Below are 17,279 nucleotides of genomic sequence, written 5' to 3' on the forward strand. Positions count from 1 at the left end.
AGAGGAGGACCAACGATGAAGATGAAGGTTTTATTAGCAGAAGCTCCGTCATGCCACGCTGCACTGATGCAGTAATTAAAGCTAAAGAGCCCAGACCGGAACTGAAGAATGTTTTTCTGTTAAAATTGTTTTATTGATCTCATGGAATATTCTGATTTCTGTTTAGTTCTCTGGTCCAGAATTATGATGGAAATGAAGGCTGAAATATTTCACTGTGTGGTTGAACAGAGTTCCTATTTCTGGGGAAAAAAAAATAAAATCTTTTTTTAAGATGTCATTTTTAATTTTTTTGTGTAAACACCCAGGATACAGATGTTCAGCAGAGTAAAAATAGCAATTTGTTCTGATCTGGATGATCACCTGGTTTTGGTCATTTATCAGCAGCTCAGAGGAAACAACCAACTTCCTTGTCTACTTCCTGTTGATCAAACGCTGCGGCGCCGCAGAGAGAGGCTGAACCCACTCAGCGCCTCGGATCACAAAGAATCTGCTTTAAAATGATCAGATTAATAATCCATCATCCTGCAGATTAACTGAATTATGGGATTAAAACATTTCAGCAGCTGAAACAACAACCATCCAGAAGTCAAAGATTTTATTAAAATACAAACAGAAATAAAAGCAGCTTCTCCTCCTGATTCCAATCATTTCCACTTTCATCAGAAACGCTGAACGCAGCGAACCTAGGCGGTGCTGGAAGCTGATTGGCTGCCGGGTTGCAGTACGACTCCGCAGGAGAACCGCCTACTGGGCCCGCCTAGTGGGCCACGATGTCTGACCAACTGGCTGCTCAGAGCTGCACAACCCACCAAAATAAGAGTCTGTCTGGGAATGAAGAGCAGGACAAGTCCTGATCCGAATCTCTGAACTGGTCCCAGTGTGCCGCAGGAACTGGTTCCAGTTTGCAGCAGTCAGTGGCTCTTCTTGGACGAGCCGAACCCGGAGAATCCCATGACGGCGGCCATTTCGTCGTCCTCCTCCAGCTCCACGTCGTCCTCGGCTCGCCGCTTCCTCTCCTTCTGCTTCTCCTTCTTGTAGGCCTTTGCCTTCTCCTCCTGCAGGAAACACAGGCCGCAGAGATAGGTCATGAGGACAGGAGGCGTCACTCTGACTAAATACAGTGCAGTAGAAACCATCGACCGGCCAGTTTGACCAGGACCTGCAGTTGGGTGATTAGGGCCATTGTAGATAGAAAAAAGGAGCAACTTTTCACCAAAAAACTTGGAAACTCCTGATTTGGTTTATTCAGTCTTATTTTGTTTCATTCATCAACCAATCACAGCTAAGACTGGACCTGCTGCTTTATCTCAGAGAAGAAAAAACCACCAGGGCAGATTCTAGTGTTAACAGTCATTTCTTTTTTGGGCAACATTTGGCCCAAACTCCTCACAAGTGGGTGGCATTACTGCCACCTACTGGATAAACAGTTGGTGGATAAATATTTTCTGGATAAACACAACTACTAATTATTCAGATAAAATAAAAATTAATTGATTTCTAAGTCAGAAAGTAAATCAGGTCTGGATTGGGAATCCAATTTGTTTCTGATGGTTTTACTGTGCATGTGTGGAGCGCAGTAACGTCAGGGGGCCAGCAGGAGGCATGGCCTGACTCACCTCCTCCCTCAGCTCCTTCATTCGCTCCTCGAAGTCGTACTCCTTCTGCTTCTCCTCCAGCTTCTTCTTGTTCACCTCAAAGCGTTTCTTCACCTGATCCAGAGACGAGCGTTCCACCCGCATCGACATGCCCAGGTTCCTCTGGTCTGCTCACACACACACACACACACACACACACACACACACACACAGTTTACATTTATACCCATATTAGGACTTTGACTTCCTTTCCTTTTAGTACCTCCATTCGCGTCCTACCTCCAAACTTGACCTCTGACCCTAAACAAGGGTGTCCACCAAGGCATTGGCAATGTGGACTTAGAATGTGATCTCAATATTTTGTAGTAGTGTTGTGATAACTATGAAAATGATGACAAAACCTATTACTCCCTTTTTAGGTAACTACTGATCTTAAAACGTTTCTATTTTAAATAAACGTCTTCAGGACGCCACATACACATAAACACGCTGAAAAAAGTTTGATTTATATCACGAAACTACCAGATACTTTATTTAATCATATTTCTGAATTTATAATATTTTTTGATGGCGACGATCATCTCTACTACTGTAAACAAAATGACTGCTCTTTCAGCTAACAGCGGCTAGCACTTATCAACCGGTTGCTATGGCTACAAGACTCAAGCCCAGACTAGAGACGAGTCTGACTCAGCCAGCTCAGCTGATGGACTCACAGTAAACCAAAACACAGCGTTTCCATGGTAACAGCTGTTGGTTTGAGTACTCACGTTTCTTCCCGTTGATGTGATCCAGGAAGTTGATGGAGTCCTTCACCACACAGTCGCACACGTTGCAGTAGTACCTGGAACAGCAGAAGAAGAAATGAGGCGGCAGCACCGGCCAGGCGGCGTGGAGGCGGAGCCAACTCTGAACACCCACCCGCCCATCTCGGCCTGAGGCGTTGTCTTGGTGATGACGATGGTCTTCCCCAGCTTGGACTCCAGGTCCACCTTGTAGTCCCGGTGACGCAGGAGTTCCCGCTTGACGGGCGGCGCAATCTTCCCTGGAGGAGCGCAAAGAAAAACTTTAATCTATGACCTCTGGGAAATCAGAGCTCTGCTTCTAATCAGCGGACAGAAACAGGAAGTGAAGCCATGATGGAGACAGTTCTCCTCACCATCCCTCTTCTCCAGCTCCCTCTCCTCCGCCAGACGTTTCTGAGCCAGAGACTCGTACTCGTCTTTGTCCCATTTCCGACGGAAGTCGTTCTTACTCGACTGGAAGAGGTAAAAGTTGAACATGAGAAAAGGTTCCAGAGAAACGGATCCTCAGAAACCTGCGGTTTACCTTTCCAGATTGAACGATTTTTGTTCTGAATTAGTGAGAAGTAAACTGAAATAAATTCTGTAAAGTTAACCTTTGACCAGTCGGGGAAAACCCCTGATTTAGAGCGGAGCGGCCACGACGATCTACCGTAACACACCATACACTGCGGGATGATCGGTTATGAAATCACCAGCGACCATCTTGGATCGCTCAACGTTCTAAGATTATCATAAGGGCAAAATGGGGGCAAAAAATCGTGTAGTGTGAACTATTGCATTAAGTGGCCGGATGTGCCCATCTTCTCTATTTAAATCTAGTGATTACTGAAGGCCAATATAGTATACAGACTTCATAATCTGCACTCTTTTGGTTGAATGCAGTATTTATTTCCACTTTGGCTTTATGTTGTTTACTTTTTATTCAAGTACGTTTTTTGTTAATGGAGACTGACAATTTTATTTTTGTTTTTGGTTGTTTTGTTTCTTTAGTTTATCAGTTCCAGTGTTATGTGTTCTTTTGAAAATAAAGTGTATATATCTATGGCAGGAAATTGCATGCATTATTATGTCATTTCCATTAAATCAGTGTCAAAAGATCTTGAAACAATATTATCATTTATCGCAATAATTTTTTAGACACTTAATCGCTCAGCAAAATTTGTTATCGTGACAGGCCTAACCAGATTTGTTTTTTCTGCAGCAATGAAGATGTTTAAATTATAACTACTTCATTTTATCTGTAATTAACTTACACAAGTTTCACTTTTGGAAACAAACAATAACAAATACTTAGCTTTTATCATATAATAATTGTTTATAGTAGTTATAGCTCCTCGGGAAATTGAAAAGATTTAAACATTACTGTCATACATAGCCTCTATAGATTTCTTGCATGACTGCTACTGGAGATGAACAAGGACTCTATGAAGATACTCTGGTGATCAGAGTTACAGCAATATTTAATTTCCCTTTAGGATGAATAAAGTACTGTTGAATTGAATAAATAATTATATGTATTTTTTATTCTTTAAGATGATAAAGATAATGATGTAGAACCCAAAGTGAGATTCAGTTACGTAACAGCAAGAGGATTAAAAACACTATTTTTTATTTTAATACAGAATCATAACTCTTATTTTTAAAATCATTGTTCAAACCGAGAATTACTTTATTTTGACAGATCGGAAGTTGTGTTGTAGCGGTTGGCTGAGCTTCTGCTAAAAGCTAAGCGTCTATTTATCATCAGTTTTGCCTCACAATAAAACCAGAGACACACGAACGACTGGTACCGACTGAAGCTCGAGTTTAAATGTACATATGGTCATAAACTGTGACTAAAAGCCTGGTTAATGTTCCCGTCACTGTCTGTTAGCATGCTACCCGCTAGCATCGGTGCTCCGAAGCTTTTTAAACGGCTGCAGGCGGAGCTGAAGGCGGTTCCGGTCGACAGAGAAACCTGAATAGTTACGGACACTTAAGGTTTAAGGTTTAAAAAGTACAAATGAAATATTTAAACTATAATAGTAGAAAAACTCACTCCACTGCCTGACGCCATCTTGTTTACTCGGTTACCGGAAATGGCTGGAACTGACTTTTAAATTTGTGATTAGCAGCGCCCCCTGCAGGAGGCAGGCAGGTAGTGATGGCAAACGAGGCAGATTTTAACAGAGGAACATATAAACAGGAAAAATGCTGTCCTACAGGTGAGCGGAAGTGAGTAAATTGGTTGTTAAATTATTACAGTTTCAGAAGAGAAGCGCCAGAGACGGAAGGTAACCCAGGTATGGTCAGGTGAGCTTTGGGCCCCGCCCCCTTTCCAGCGCCGCAGGTGCGCCTCATTATAAGGCTGAGAATCAGAATGATGGCGTGTCTGTCTGAAGAGAAGAGCAGAAATGTCAACCAGCGGAGTGGAACCCGCAGCCCAGAGTCCGCTGCTGTCCTCCAGGTACGAACCAGAACCTAAACCTGCAGGTAGAGTTCTTAGAACCAGTTTCTAACTTAGAGGAAAACTGCTTCCTCTGTAGTTTACATTGAGCTCTATCTTTCTGACCTGTTGTCTGTTAAACTGATTACACTCCAAATGTTAAAGTTTTGAGCTTTGAACCTATTTTGGGTTTATTTCTTAACTCATTTGGACTGGCTGGTTCAGATTCTTGCTGTGTTTGGTCCCAAGTTTCACCTCCCAGGCTTAGTGGTGTGAATTCAGAGGATATCATCCAGAATCAGTCAAATAAAACTGATTTCCATCGGAGTCATCACCAAGAAGCTCTCTGGTTTTGGTAAATTTAAATGTAAAGCGTTTTTTTTTCTTCCCTCTTCTGGGTAATAAAATGTTGAGTTTTCAGATGATTAAATCAATAAAATGGATAGTTAATTCAGTCATGAGGAAGTCTGCTGACCCAGATACTCACTTTCTCCACAATTAAGCGACAAAAGGTCACAGCTAAAGAAGCTGTCCAGAGTTCTGTATCAAAACATAATGGAAAGTTGAGTGGAAGGATAAATTGTGGTAGTAATAAAACTAAAGTTGACCTTGAGAGGATTGTGAAGCAAAGTTAACTTTTCTTCTTATTCTGGAGGAAGAGTGGAGAGAAACGGATTGCTTCCTGTTGGTGAAGTTCTGGGTCACCATGACATGATCTGGTTGTGATCTACTGGGTCTTCTGGAGTTCAGTCAATGGAGTTGGGGAGCTTAGAGCTCCTCCTGGTTCCATTTTCCAGCTGGACTTGGTACCAACCCACAGTACCTGCTTTAATCACCACGGTAACGCCAACAAACTTGGCCTTATCTTTAACCTCATGGAGAATCTATGGAGTCAAGAGGAACAAAAGACACCAGAACCAATAATGAAGACGAGCTGAGGTTCTATCAGAGCAATCGGAACCTCAGCAGAACCTCCTCCACACCACAGGGATGCAGGAACTCATGGAGAGCGGAAGAGGACTAATGGATTAAAATAATTTTATTGGTCAGATGTAAAACTCAGACTTTGAAATTATTTTTTTAATGAATTTGAGATTTTTAACTTAAAAATGCATAAATGAATGCTTTCACTGTTTTCTAACTTGAATTCAGATCTTTAGGTGAAAATGTAAAAAGCTTCGAGATTAAATAAACTTTTCTAGTTTACCAAACAAAGTCTAAATATTAGACTTTTTTGGGGTGGGAAACTTACTGACCTGGGTCTGCCAGCTTCTCTTCCAGCCCCTGGTCGTGTGTTTGTGCCAATTCTTGGTCAGCGGCCATGTGGAGCGGCGTTCCCGACCTGATGCCGGCCGCCCCGGCAAGCTCCTCCCCCGAACCGTGGCTTCTCCCCGGCTGCAGCTCCGTCTACAACACCCTGGTCAGGTAGGTGGCTCACCTGGTCACTGGTTCCTACCGGAAGGTCAGGTCAGTGCTGCCCCCTACAGGAAGGGATGGATAATTAAACTGCAGCAGGTCTTATTTGGTTTTGATCAAGACTGCAGTTCAGATTCTTTCCCTCCAGGTGGCAACACAGCTGGGTTTTTATGGAAACAAATTTCTGCCATGAAAGAAAAAATAAAAGCCCACCTGGAAGTCATTATTATTATACTGGAGCAAGACTTCGCAGAGAAACGGTCACTTTTACTGGAAGTTGGAAGTTTTTTTTTTTTCTCTCTCTTCTGGAAGATGACATTTCCAGATTACTTATTTATTTTCTTTTGAGTGATCTTCTGAAATGTCTGCATTGTGCTGGATATTTGCTCCATAACGTTTTTCCTTCTGGTTTTCCAGCAACGCATCTCCGATCCCATCTCCCCTGGCTGCCAGCGGACTTCGAGGACGAGAGCGAACCGGAAGCAAGCCTCGCAGGTTTTTATCTCCACCAACCCGACCAAGCCGCTTCTCTGCAGGAACCGCAGGACTTCATTGTTTTCTTCCTGGGATCCAGACTCTTAAAGCTGTCTGGATCATTTCATTCAGGACTTTAGGCTCCTGCTGCTTCTGGAAGGAAAACGTGCAGATCAGGACAAACCTTCAGTCTGAAACATTAAGTGTTTTTATTGCGTGGAGTCTAAATTAGGGGTATCCAAAGTGTGGCTCAGGGGTCATTTGTAGACAAAACTATGACCCAAAAAATGTAAATCTACTAGATGAATTATTCATCTTTTAATAACCAAACCTTCTACTTTCCCTTTTATTGTTCAAAAATGGCAAAACGCCCTCATTTTTAAGGCTGGAAATTTGTGAAAATGTTTTCTGTTTTGGGTTTCTCGAGTTGTGGATTCTTAAAGTTTTCCTCGGCAGGCCGTCCATCCTGGAGCGCTGCATCCTCAAGGTGTCCACCAGCAGTGTGGCGGTGGGGACAGAAGACGTAGACGGGAAAAGGTCAGCATGACGGTGACCCGGATTGGTCGGGTTTGTTTGAACCTCGGCTGATTTGCGCAGCATGTTTTGGTCTGCTTTATGGCGGGTTTGGTCACCATGGTGACGGCTTGGCCTCTGTTTCCTGCAGGCCGCTGTTTCCCCGCTGCTACCCCCGCCTGCCAGACCCGGCCAACACCGAGACGAACGCAGCAGTCCTGAAGCGGCGCCAGAAGCAGATCCAGTACGGGAAGAACACCAGTGGCTACCAGAACTACCTGCAGCAGGTCCCCAAGTGAGAAACCATCTCTGAAGTTGGGATGTTCAGACACAAACTATTAATTACTGCTTTTTAATGAACCCACAGTCGATGCTACAAAATATGTAAAAAAATAAAAAAAACTTTTAGAATGATTTTATTCACCATTTAATTAAATTCATTTAGCATAAATGTTAACCTCATACCATTTGAATTTTAGATAACTTTGGCAGAAAATTATATTATATTTTTCAACATGGTCCCATCTTTTGATTACAGGAAAGTTATTTTTATTCATCTCATTAGTTAAAAATTAAGTTCGTATGATTTTCTGCAGCAGAGGTCCTTTATCTTGTCAGCAAAGTTTCCATTTCTAGCTATGCTAGCTTGAGGAGCAACACAACTTGATGAATTTACTGACAGCCAAGTAAATTACATTTGAATAATTATTTAAACTTGTATTTATTTTTAAAAGATGATTGAAAAACAAAAAATCAAGATAAATGCAAGATTTAAACATTTCTGGGATTCAAATTTTTTTCATTTAATTTTTGCATGTTTTTTTCCTCATCTTCTTTCAGTCTCCTCCACAGCACCCCCTGTTGGCTCATGTTTAAAAGAAAAAAAAAAAAAACACTGCTGTTGGACGCCACTGTCACCAGCATCACTGAACTGCACACAGTAGCTGCAATTAAGCATATTTTCAAATTTGATATGTAATACACTCATGGCATGAATAGTCAAGAAAATACTTAAATTAAATCACAATAAGGACAGTTTAAGGTGTTTTTAAGCAGTATTTGAAATTTATCTTGACGATGATAAATTTTCACGATAAAGGCCCACCTGTATGCTGAAGGCTTGGGCTCTGCCCCCTGATCGGCTGATCTCCTCCACAGACACCTGCGGGACCCAAAGCTCCACCCAGCCACGCCCAACAAGTACCGGAAGTACAGCCGGCGCTCCTGGGACATGCAGGTGCGTCTGTGGAGGCGTGCGCTGCATCTGTGGGACCCTCCGGCCAGCGACGCCCCGGACACGCCTGACCCGGTGGAGCAGCTGTAGGTGGCGCCCCCTGCTGGACGCTCTCGGCAGCAGAAAGCGCAGCGTCTCATCCTCCTCTGGTGTTTGCAGGCAGAGCCAGCTGGCCAAGATGACGTCGGAACTGTGCAAGGATGGAGGAGACGAGCAGAGAGAGAAGGAGACTCCTGCAGCCTCTGATGCCTCCTCGGTGTCTCCTCCGTCTGTGGACGTTCCTGGAGCCTGGACCGTTCCACTGTCCCCAGTAAGGCCTTGCCTCTGTACTCGCCGATTATTGCAGGAGGAAGTGTTTTCTTCCTCTAAACAATGATGGTCTGATGTAAACATCTAGCTACATCAGATGTTTACATCTGATGCAGGTCAGTGGGTGATCAGTCATGTATGGCGGTATTTATATATCCTTCTATTGTCCACCCAGCATGGGGCCATCTACTGATCTCATTAATAATTGGCGGCCCAGTAACTAAGCAAGTGGCTAACATGCCTAGCTTGGTCATCCACTAGATTGTCTACTTCCTCTGTTGTTTGTCAGCATTGGATTGGCTAGCAGTTTCACTTAGGCTGGTCTCGTGCAACTTGAACTTTCTGCTTAAACGTTAAGAAAAATCATTGGCATACAGAATTTGTAGTGCCATATGAAGTATCCACTGCTGGTTGTGCAGTAGTCTTGACTTCGGTTTGAAAACCACATCATACATTCAAATGGTTTGTTTCATTAACTGAAACTAAAGTAAATCTAGACAAACCAGTTTATAGGTTAATGTTTAGATTCTGACAGACTGAAGATACCCCAAAGTCTTTATCTGGGCTCATGGTTCATGGACTCTGGCTTGGGTTAACTCCTCCTCACACAGCCCCTGATTAACCAGCTGCAGGATAATTGCACGTGCTCGCCGATTTAAGCAGGTCTGGAACCGAGCCGGCCCCTGATCACTTAAGTGCTTCATGTTGAGCCTGGTTCTCAACATGGAGACATGCATGGTTCTCCTCGGGGCTGGTTCATAATGGAACCCTGTGGGGTGAAAAAACTGGTTTTATTCAGTCGATCAGTTTGTGCTGCAGGTAGAATTAATGTCAGCTGAACGCGATTCCGAGTTAGAACTCTGAGTGACTGACCTGTTTTCCTTCATCCGGCAGCTGGAGTCAAGCCACCGGCTTTTTCGCTCTCCTCCTGGCCTCAGCTACTCCAGCAGGAGTCAGCTAACCCCTGATGACGACATGAACGACTGGCTCCGCCTCCTGATGGAAACTGACCACACCCCAGGTGAGGCCACATTCATCCCTCATAACACCTTCCAATCTCTAACTGAACCTGGGTCATGAAAGCATGATTAAAACTAAAAAAAAAAAAAACATGAATTTGAGTTTTATTCCTGATAGATTTGGTTCTAAGGTTGTTTTCCCTCCTGATGGTTCAGTTGACTCAGTTCTATTGGGTCCAAATCTTAATCTGTTCCATCTCCATCTGCTGTAGTTCTTTCTCTCTGCTGAGTCAAACCAACCAAACCCTTTGAGCAACTTGTTCTCCTCCTCCCCTATGGTGGCGCTGCACCACTGAAGGAAACGACACAAAAACCTCTGAAGAAGACGGAGTGTTACTTCCTCTTTCACCAAATGGAAACTAAATTGGAGTGCTTTTTAGTGGTTGGAGGATTTATGTCTTTGGTTAAATACCACATGTAATTTCTCTTGCTAGGCTAGCACATTAGCGTTAGTTGTATTTACCCAGAATGCCCTGCACTGTAGTCCACTTCCTGCTTTTGGAGCGGTCTCCGGTCCGCTTGGCATTCACATATGCATTCAAACCAAATCCAGACCGAGGTTTGTAGAACCAGAAGTCCATTAGTGTTCACACCTCGCTAACTGAACCATACTTTATAGGCAAACGAACTGAACAAGGCTGGTGATAATGTAGCCTAAAAGTGATGTATGGACATGAAACGAAGGTCAAGGTGGGTCCAAAAGGGACTTTTTGTCTTCTCCTTACCTTAGAAGTCCTAGAACCTGCAGTTACTCTTGTTGAACACTTGGGGGCAGCAGACATGTCAAATCGTGCACTGACGCACTTTAGTTTCTGAATGAATGGAAACTTTAATCTAGAATCATTTTTAATCATCTGACTTCTTCTGGAAGCAGATTAAAATCTAAATCTGAAGCTTTTGGTATTAATTTTTGTTCCTGCAGGTCTGAACCAGACCAGAACCTTTGTCCAGATCTACAATTTAACTCTTATTCCTCGGGTCTGTCTCCTCAGATTTCGGCTCTGACGACCAGCAGGTTCCTGTGTTTTCCGATCAGCTCTTCTGGAATCCGTATTGACGACCCGATCCTAGCCCAGTTGGACCTGATGTTGAATGAACTGGACCTGACCTGTTTTCTGCTGATTCTGAACTCTTCCAAATGTTTTGGGGTTTTGGAGCCAGAAACTCACTCGTCTTTTAAAGATCACCACAAACCTACGTCACCGCTGGTGGCGCACGACCTGCCCAGTGACGCACGACCCAGCCCGTCCCGGTCCGGTCCCCGCCCCTGGCGGTTGGATGCCTTACTGTTAGCACTAGTTTTAGTTTAACTGCATTAGAATGAGCACAGTCACCTGTGTCACGCCGGGTTCCTGCACTGAGGGAACGTCACGAGTTTGTCCCGTTCGTCACTCGGTTCTTCACCTGCATCTTCCGCTCCTCCTCCTCATGTTTCTTTTAAAAAATGAAGCTCCTGATCAGTGGAGTCGAAGCGCTTCCACTTTGGTGTTCTGAGATTTCTTTTACTTCCATGTGCTGCTTTATGAGTAAAGTGAAATGTGATTAATAAAGATGTAAATAAAGAGTCAAAACCTAAAGCCTGACCTGATCTCTGCTTCAAACCGGGACTACTGGGAGAAGATGTTCTGGTCCTGCTACCAGTGCTGAACCAGCTCTGGTTCTGGAAGAGAAAAGGATGGCCCAGATGTTCCTGAATCGTTCAGCTCTACAACTGCAGTTCCAGTGGATGCAGAATTAGTTCTTTATGCAGATGTTCTATTGTGGTTGGTCTTTAACATTTCTCTTTCAACATACACCATTTTGTTTTCTTTTGGTCAGAAATGGATCATTTAGATTTTTTTTCCTCCAAGTCAAAAGATCTGAGCTAGATTTTTAAAGGCCTCACTGGAGCAGTCACCCAGGGCCTCATGTTTTGGGGGTGGCCCAAAAGATTTGGCATGTTGTGATTGTGCAAACTTCAATACTCAGAGCAGCTCACACAAAGTGCTTTAATGTTAAATTTCTATAAATGTATACAATACTGAAATATTTGAACTTAACTATTTCAGTGTTGAACATGGAGCCATTTCAGGTGGGACATTTTGCTGTTGTGTTGGCCTACCTATTAATGTACTGTAATTTGATTTTTATTTTAATGAAGTCCAGCGCTGCAGCATAGGATCCCTGATCCACCTGCTTAGGAGCATTTTCAACCTTTTTTCATGTTATGAGTTTTCCCTGGCTCGGTTTTGACCTGTAATGTGTATTTTGGAAGTCTTGAATGTGGAGGTGGAGGTGTGTGTCTGCAGAGACGGATTGAGGTGTTCAGATACGGACAGGTGAGGGTGGAGGTGCTCAGCTGCAGGACTGTGATTTCTGTAGGCTTGTCCTTTAACCACAGCCTCCAGGAAGAGACAGCGGATCAGAGCTGCTGCTGTAAACAAGCTGCTATCGGCCTGGGAACTACAGTTCCCATCATCCCCTGCGCTGCGGGCTTGTTTTGCTCCAGCTGGATTATTTTTTATTTCTGCAGGATTTCTGGCCAGATATTCAGCTGTTTGCGATCTGCAGAGGCTGGAGGAGTAAAATAAGAGAAGAGGAGCAGGTGCTGATGATGAAGCATGAAGCATCGCTCCTCCTCCTCCTCCTCCTTCTCCTCTTCATCCTCCTCCTGGCACCGTAAATGTTATTTATGAATGCCCGCCGCTCACGGGCGTGTGCGCGCAGGATTTCCATTATTATGCTGGATAATTAGGAGACATCGCGCTGAGATCAGAACTGAGCTGCGGGTCGGTACCGGAGCCGAGCGACATCATCCGTGCTTTGATTCATTTCGGTGGGTTCGGTGCCGCTGCTCCTCGGTAATACTGGGTCAATACACCGTGCACCGGAACCGCCTCACTTCGACACCAGACCAGGTAAGCTGCCGCTGGGACCCGGGAGGAGGGGGGACCACTGCATGTTCGGTTCTATCGTGGTTCGGGTCGGTCTGCGGCGTGCTTCCCTCCCGTGTCCCCGCTAAGGGGCTCCGCGGACCGGCCTGTGTGTGCCAGCAGCGCCGCTGTGACCATCCAGGCTGGCGGGGAGGCAGCAGGCCTGTAGCCGAGCATCAACTGAGGATCTCCGTTTGTTTATTCAGGCTGTGCCGCTAACAGCGCCGTTAGCTGACGCTAGCTGGGCTCTGGTTGCTGCTGTTACCCCCGGTTAGCCCCCCGATGCATCCCATTACCCCCAACACCTCATTAGTCTTCCCATTCGGCCTCCTATTTACCCCCATTATTACCCAGTAGCCCCCAGTTAGCCCTAGTTTTACTGTTACCCCCTCTACCACCCCGCCATACACCCATTACCCCACCACCCATTTGTCCCTATAATTCCCAATAAGCCCCCTTAGTGTTACCCCTTCTGTTGGCCACCCTGTCACCCTGTACCCAATTAGCCATTGTCACCCCCAATTTACTCCTGTTAATGTTACCCCCTCTGTTAGCCACTCCATTAGCCTTTATCACTGCTTTCTTAGCTATTTAGTTAGCCCCTGTTACCCTGAAATACCCCATTTGGCCCTTGTACCCCTCTTTTATCCCCGTTAGCCCTGTCAGTTGTACTGTCTCTCCTTGTTAATCCTCCTTTTGTCCAGTTACCCCCACTTTTAACCACTCAGTTAGTCCCTGTTACTCTGGTTAACAGAGGGCTATTACCCCTCTGTTAACCATTCCATCAGTCTTTATTACCCCTCTGGCAGCTATGTAGTTTGCCCTGTTTCCATAAAATACCCCATTTTACCCTCCTACCCCTCTTTTACCCACCCCATTAGCCTATTAGTGGCATTGTCTGTTAGCCACTTGCCAATCTTCCTTCTGGCCAATTAAGTCACCCCTTTAGCCACTCTGTTAGCCCCCTTTTAAAATGACCTCTTTTATTTCCCCTTTGATGTCCCTTTTTTGTGTTACCCCTTCAATGGGGTGCCTCATTAGCGCCCCCTGCTGCATCTGCCTCTAGGGCCACAGTTGGATCCAGATATAGGGACACTTGAGGGGAACCGATGGATTTGGCTCTATGGGAACCGTTACATCTGATTCTAGTGTAGCTAGCTGTTGCATCATGGTCTAGTTGTAGCGTGGTCTTGTTGGGTCTGCTGTTAATTTGCATTGTGTTGTTTATAAACTATTTGTAACATTCTTTATCATTGTTTGTTTGTTTTGTTGGCTGAGCAAAAGTGTTGATGGATTCAGCTTCTAGTTTGATTCTTCAATGCTAACTTGAACTTGTGTTTCTCCCCAGGTGTGTTCCCGGGGCAACAGGTGAATGATGATGTCCTTGTGATAGTGGGCGGGGCTGCATGGGCCTGAGGGGGTAAGGAGGCGGAGTCTCTGCCTTAAGCTCCTCCCCTCTCCTTCCTGCCACGGAACAAACAGACAGAAAAAAACACGGCCAGAGCTCTCCCTTCCCTCTTCCTCCTCCCCCTCTCTCCTCCCTGTTCTTTCCCCCTCCTGACCCCACCTCTTCCTCGCCGCCCTCCCCCGTCTCTCCCCTCGGCCCCTGCCACCATGCTGTGGTCTCGCTGCTGGTGGAGAGCCTGAGGAAACAGACTCTGGCAGGCGACCCTGCTCAGCCGGGGGACTACTACCTGGTGAGGCACTCAGCCAGAGAAACCCAGGTGAACATTCAGATCCAAGAGTTTCGCTGACACCAAAGCTTTTTCTTTCAGTCCCTGCTGGACCCGAAAACCCTCCCAGAGTGCTGGCCCCCAGATGGCTTGATGCCTGGTGAGTGTTTGGCCGAGGTGGCAGCCTGCTGTTCAGGCAGGAGGCTTAAGAAGTACTAGATTATTTTAGCAATCGAGTATCTATAGACTATTCTGGCAATTAATCGAGTAACAACTGGATAAAAAACACATAAGTTGTTTTTTATTTTTAAGCAGCAATTTATCACAATATGTTGTGGTATTGTGTTAATGATAAAAGTGACATTAAGAACATTTTATTGCACCTGTTTCAGCTAACCTTAAGATGGTAACTGTCACAGCAATTACAGCCCCACAAACATGAATATTGCTCTTTAAAAACATTCCCATCTGTAATACGAGAACTGTGATTTATATCACAGTAACTGCATTTTCAAATTTATTGGTATTTGTTGATGTTTTTATTGTGAAGAAAATAGTAAAACTAACAAACCTGACAATAATGACAGTTTTGTAAGGTTTTAAACATAATTAATTACAATGTAACGTAAGAACCATAAATAAAAATTCTTATAAGAAATTTAAGAAATGTCCACCACTAGTTATGAGCACAGTGGCGAAACCTTAAACTGCTACAGAGTAAGTTACTCAGCAGGTTGTTGCTAAGCAACCAAAGAGTGAGTTTCTAGGCAACCAGTAAGTGAGTTGCTAGGCAACCAGTAAGTGAGTTGCTAAGCAACCAAATAATGAGTGAGTTATTTGAAGCCACCCAGCTAGCTTAGCTGGCTGTGAGAGTTTGAGCAGCTAATTTCTACATTTCCCAGAATACCGTGCGGTTCCTCATTGGAGTTCAGTGAATATTCCATTTGTTGAATATTCTGTCAAATGTCTTATCTGTAGATATTGGTCACGTATCTATTGCGATATATATTGTTATTGATTAACAGTCCAGCCCTACAGCCAATCAGAACGCCGGACCAGGTGTCACTTATGTGGAGAGAAAAATAACAGAGAAAACGGAGTTAGTAGTTGAAATGCCAGCAAACTGGAGAGTAGTAGGAGAAAAAAATCAGAGTGAGGAGACAGAGGAAGGTAGGTACGGCAGAAAACTGTCATGGTTGCTTTAAATGTTTCTGCTTATTTAGGTTATTATTATTAGTTCAGTTTGTAGCATGAATAAAACCTAAAATGAAATTCATCTCAGTAGAATCACTTCCTGTTTGTGTTTCCCCAGAGAGCAGCTACTGGCAGCTCTGCCCTCCCTCTAAGACCAGCCTGCAGGGGGGGTTGCTGAGCTCTAGTTTTCCCCCCGGCCCTGTACCGTTGGTGCCCCCCGATGCCCACCTTCAGGAGGCCGGCGACCCGCTGGAGGGGGGCCCCTCTGAGCCCCAGCGACCCTTGGCACCCAGCACCTCGGCGTCAGAGCTGTCCCTGTCTGGGGCGGCGGCGGCGCTCCCCCCAGGGCCTGGACTGCCCCCTCCGCCACCTCCGCCCCCCAAGCGCCACTGCCGCTCGCTGTCGGTGCCGGAGGACTTATCGCGCTGCCGCTACACCTGGAGGCCCAGCGCTTCTCGCGTCTGGACTCCCGTCAGCCGCCAGCAGTGCCACGGCGGCGTGGGCGGAGGCGTGGCGGGCGGGGGCGTGGCAGTGGCGGCAGGGGGTGTGGGCATGGCAGGGGGCGGAACCTGCCCGCTGCGCGCCCCCAGCTCCTCTCTGACNTTAATCGCTCAGCAAAATTTGTTATCGTGACAGGCCTAACCAGATTTGTTTTTTCTGCAGCAATGAAGATGTTTAAATTATAACTACTTCATTTTATCTGTAATTAACTTACACAAGTTTCACTTTTGGAAACAAACAATAACAAATACTTAGCTTTTATCATATAATAATTGTTTATAGTAGTTATAGCTCCTCAGGAAATTGAAAAGATTTAAACATTACTGTCATACATAGCCTCTATAGATTTCTTGCATGACTGCTACTGGAGATGAACAAGGACTCTATGAAGATACTCTGGTGATCAGAGTTACAGCAATATTTAATTTCCCTTTAGGATGAATAAAGTACTGTTGAATTGAATAAATAATTATATGTATTTTTTATTCTTTAAGATGATAAAGATAACGATGTAGAACCCAAAGTGAGATTCAGTTACGTAACAGCAAGAGGATTAAAAACACTATTTTTTATTTTAATACAGAATCATAACTCTTATTTTTAAAATCATTGTTCAAACCGAGAATTACTTTATTTTGACAGATCGGAAGTTGTGTTGTAGCGGTTGGCTGAGCTTCTGCTAAAAGCTAAGCGTCTATTTATCATCAGTTTTGCCTCACAATAAAACCAGAGACACACGAACGACTGGTACCGACTGAAGCTCGAGTTTAAATGTACATATGGTCATAAACTGTGACTAAAAACCTGGTTAATGTTCCCGTCACTGTCTGTTAGCATGCTACCCGCTAGCATCGGTGCTCCGAAGCTTTTTAAACGGCTTCAGGTGGAGCTGAAGGCGGTTCCGGTCGACAGAGAAACCTGAATAGTTACGGACACTTAAGGTTTAAGGTTTAAAAAGTACAAATGAAATATTTAAACTATAATAGTAGAAAAACCCACCCCACTGCCTGACGCCATCTTGTTTACTCGGTTACCGGAAATGGCTGGAACTGACTTTTAAATTTGTGATTAGCAGCGCCCCCTGCAGGAGGCAGGCAGGTAGTGATGGCAAACGAGGCAGATTTTAACAGAGGAACATATAAACAGGAAAAATGCTGTCCTACAGGTGAGCGGAAGTGAGTAAATTGGTTGTTAAATTATTACAGTTT

At 44.7% G+C, this 17,279-nt stretch overlaps 2 protein-coding genes across 3 annotated transcripts; one reads left to right on the forward strand and one right to left on the reverse strand.

Moving 5' to 3' along the window:
• Positions 1-578: 578 nt before the first annotated feature.
• Positions 579-17,238, reverse strand: zmat2 (zinc finger, matrin-type 2). 2 transcript variants are annotated; one of them, XM_007577085.2, is made up of 6 exons: positions 17,071-17,238; positions 2,755-2,854; positions 2,517-2,640; positions 2,366-2,439; positions 1,617-1,762; positions 579-1,055 (listed from the first exon to the last, which is right to left on the reverse strand). In XM_007577085.2, the coding sequence occupies exons 1-6, from the start codon at positions 17,086-17,088 to the stop codon at positions 912-914; spliced, it is 606 nt and encodes a 201-aa protein (XP_007577147.1). In that variant the 5' UTR covers positions 17,089-17,238; the 3' UTR covers positions 579-911. The 2 variants fall into 2 exon arrangements, with proteins under 2 accessions (XP_007577147.1, XP_007577146.1); XM_007577084.2 differs by lacking the exon at positions 17,071-17,238 and adding an exon at positions 4,440-4,614.
• slbp2 (stem-loop binding protein 2) lies at positions 4,741-11,368 on the forward strand. The gene is made up of 9 exons (XM_007577082.2): positions 4,741-4,847; positions 6,096-6,251; positions 6,660-6,737; positions 7,173-7,253; positions 7,381-7,524; positions 8,388-8,549; positions 8,623-8,773; positions 9,667-9,793; positions 10,784-11,368. Exons 1-9 carry the CDS (start codon positions 4,795-4,797, stop codon positions 10,846-10,848), a joined length of 1,017 nt encoding a protein of 338 aa, XP_007577144.1. The 5' UTR covers positions 4,741-4,794; the 3' UTR covers positions 10,849-11,368.
• Positions 17,239-17,279: the final 41 nt, after the last annotated feature.

The sequence above is a fragment of the Poecilia formosa genome, unplaced genomic scaffold (assembly GCF_000485575.1).
Source record: "Poecilia formosa unplaced genomic scaffold, Poecilia_formosa-5.1.2 Scaffold427, whole genome shotgun sequence".
NCBI lineage: Eukaryota > Metazoa > Chordata > Actinopteri > Cyprinodontiformes > Poeciliidae > Poecilia > Poecilia formosa.

What these genes read in the sequence shown, in the direction of transcription:
- slbp2 (XM_007577082.2), top strand. Translation starts at nt 4,795, where the DNA reads ATGTCAACCAGCGGAGTGGAACCCGCAGCCCAGAGTCCGCTGCTGTCC. An exon ending in AGTCCGCTGCTGTCCTCCAG is followed by an intron (nt 4,848 to 6,095) that starts GTACGAACCAGA and finishes TGGGTCTGCCAG; the next exon opens with CTTCTCTTCCAGCCCCTGGT. An exon ending in GAAGACGTAGACGGGAAAAG is followed by an intron (nt 7,254 to 7,380) that starts GTCAGCATGACG and finishes TGTTTCCTGCAG; the next exon opens with GCCGCTGTTTCCCCGCTGCT.
- zmat2 (XM_007577085.2), bottom strand. An exon ending in CCTCAGGCCGAGATGGGCGG is followed by an intron (nt 2,440 to 2,516) that starts GTGGGTGTTCAG and finishes CTGCTGTTCCAG; the next exon opens with GTACTACTGCAACGTGTGCG. An exon ending in TCACATCAACGGGAAGAAAC is followed by an intron (nt 1,763 to 2,365) that starts GTGAGTACTCAA and finishes GTGTGTGAGCAG; the next exon opens with ACCAGAGGAACCTGGGCATG.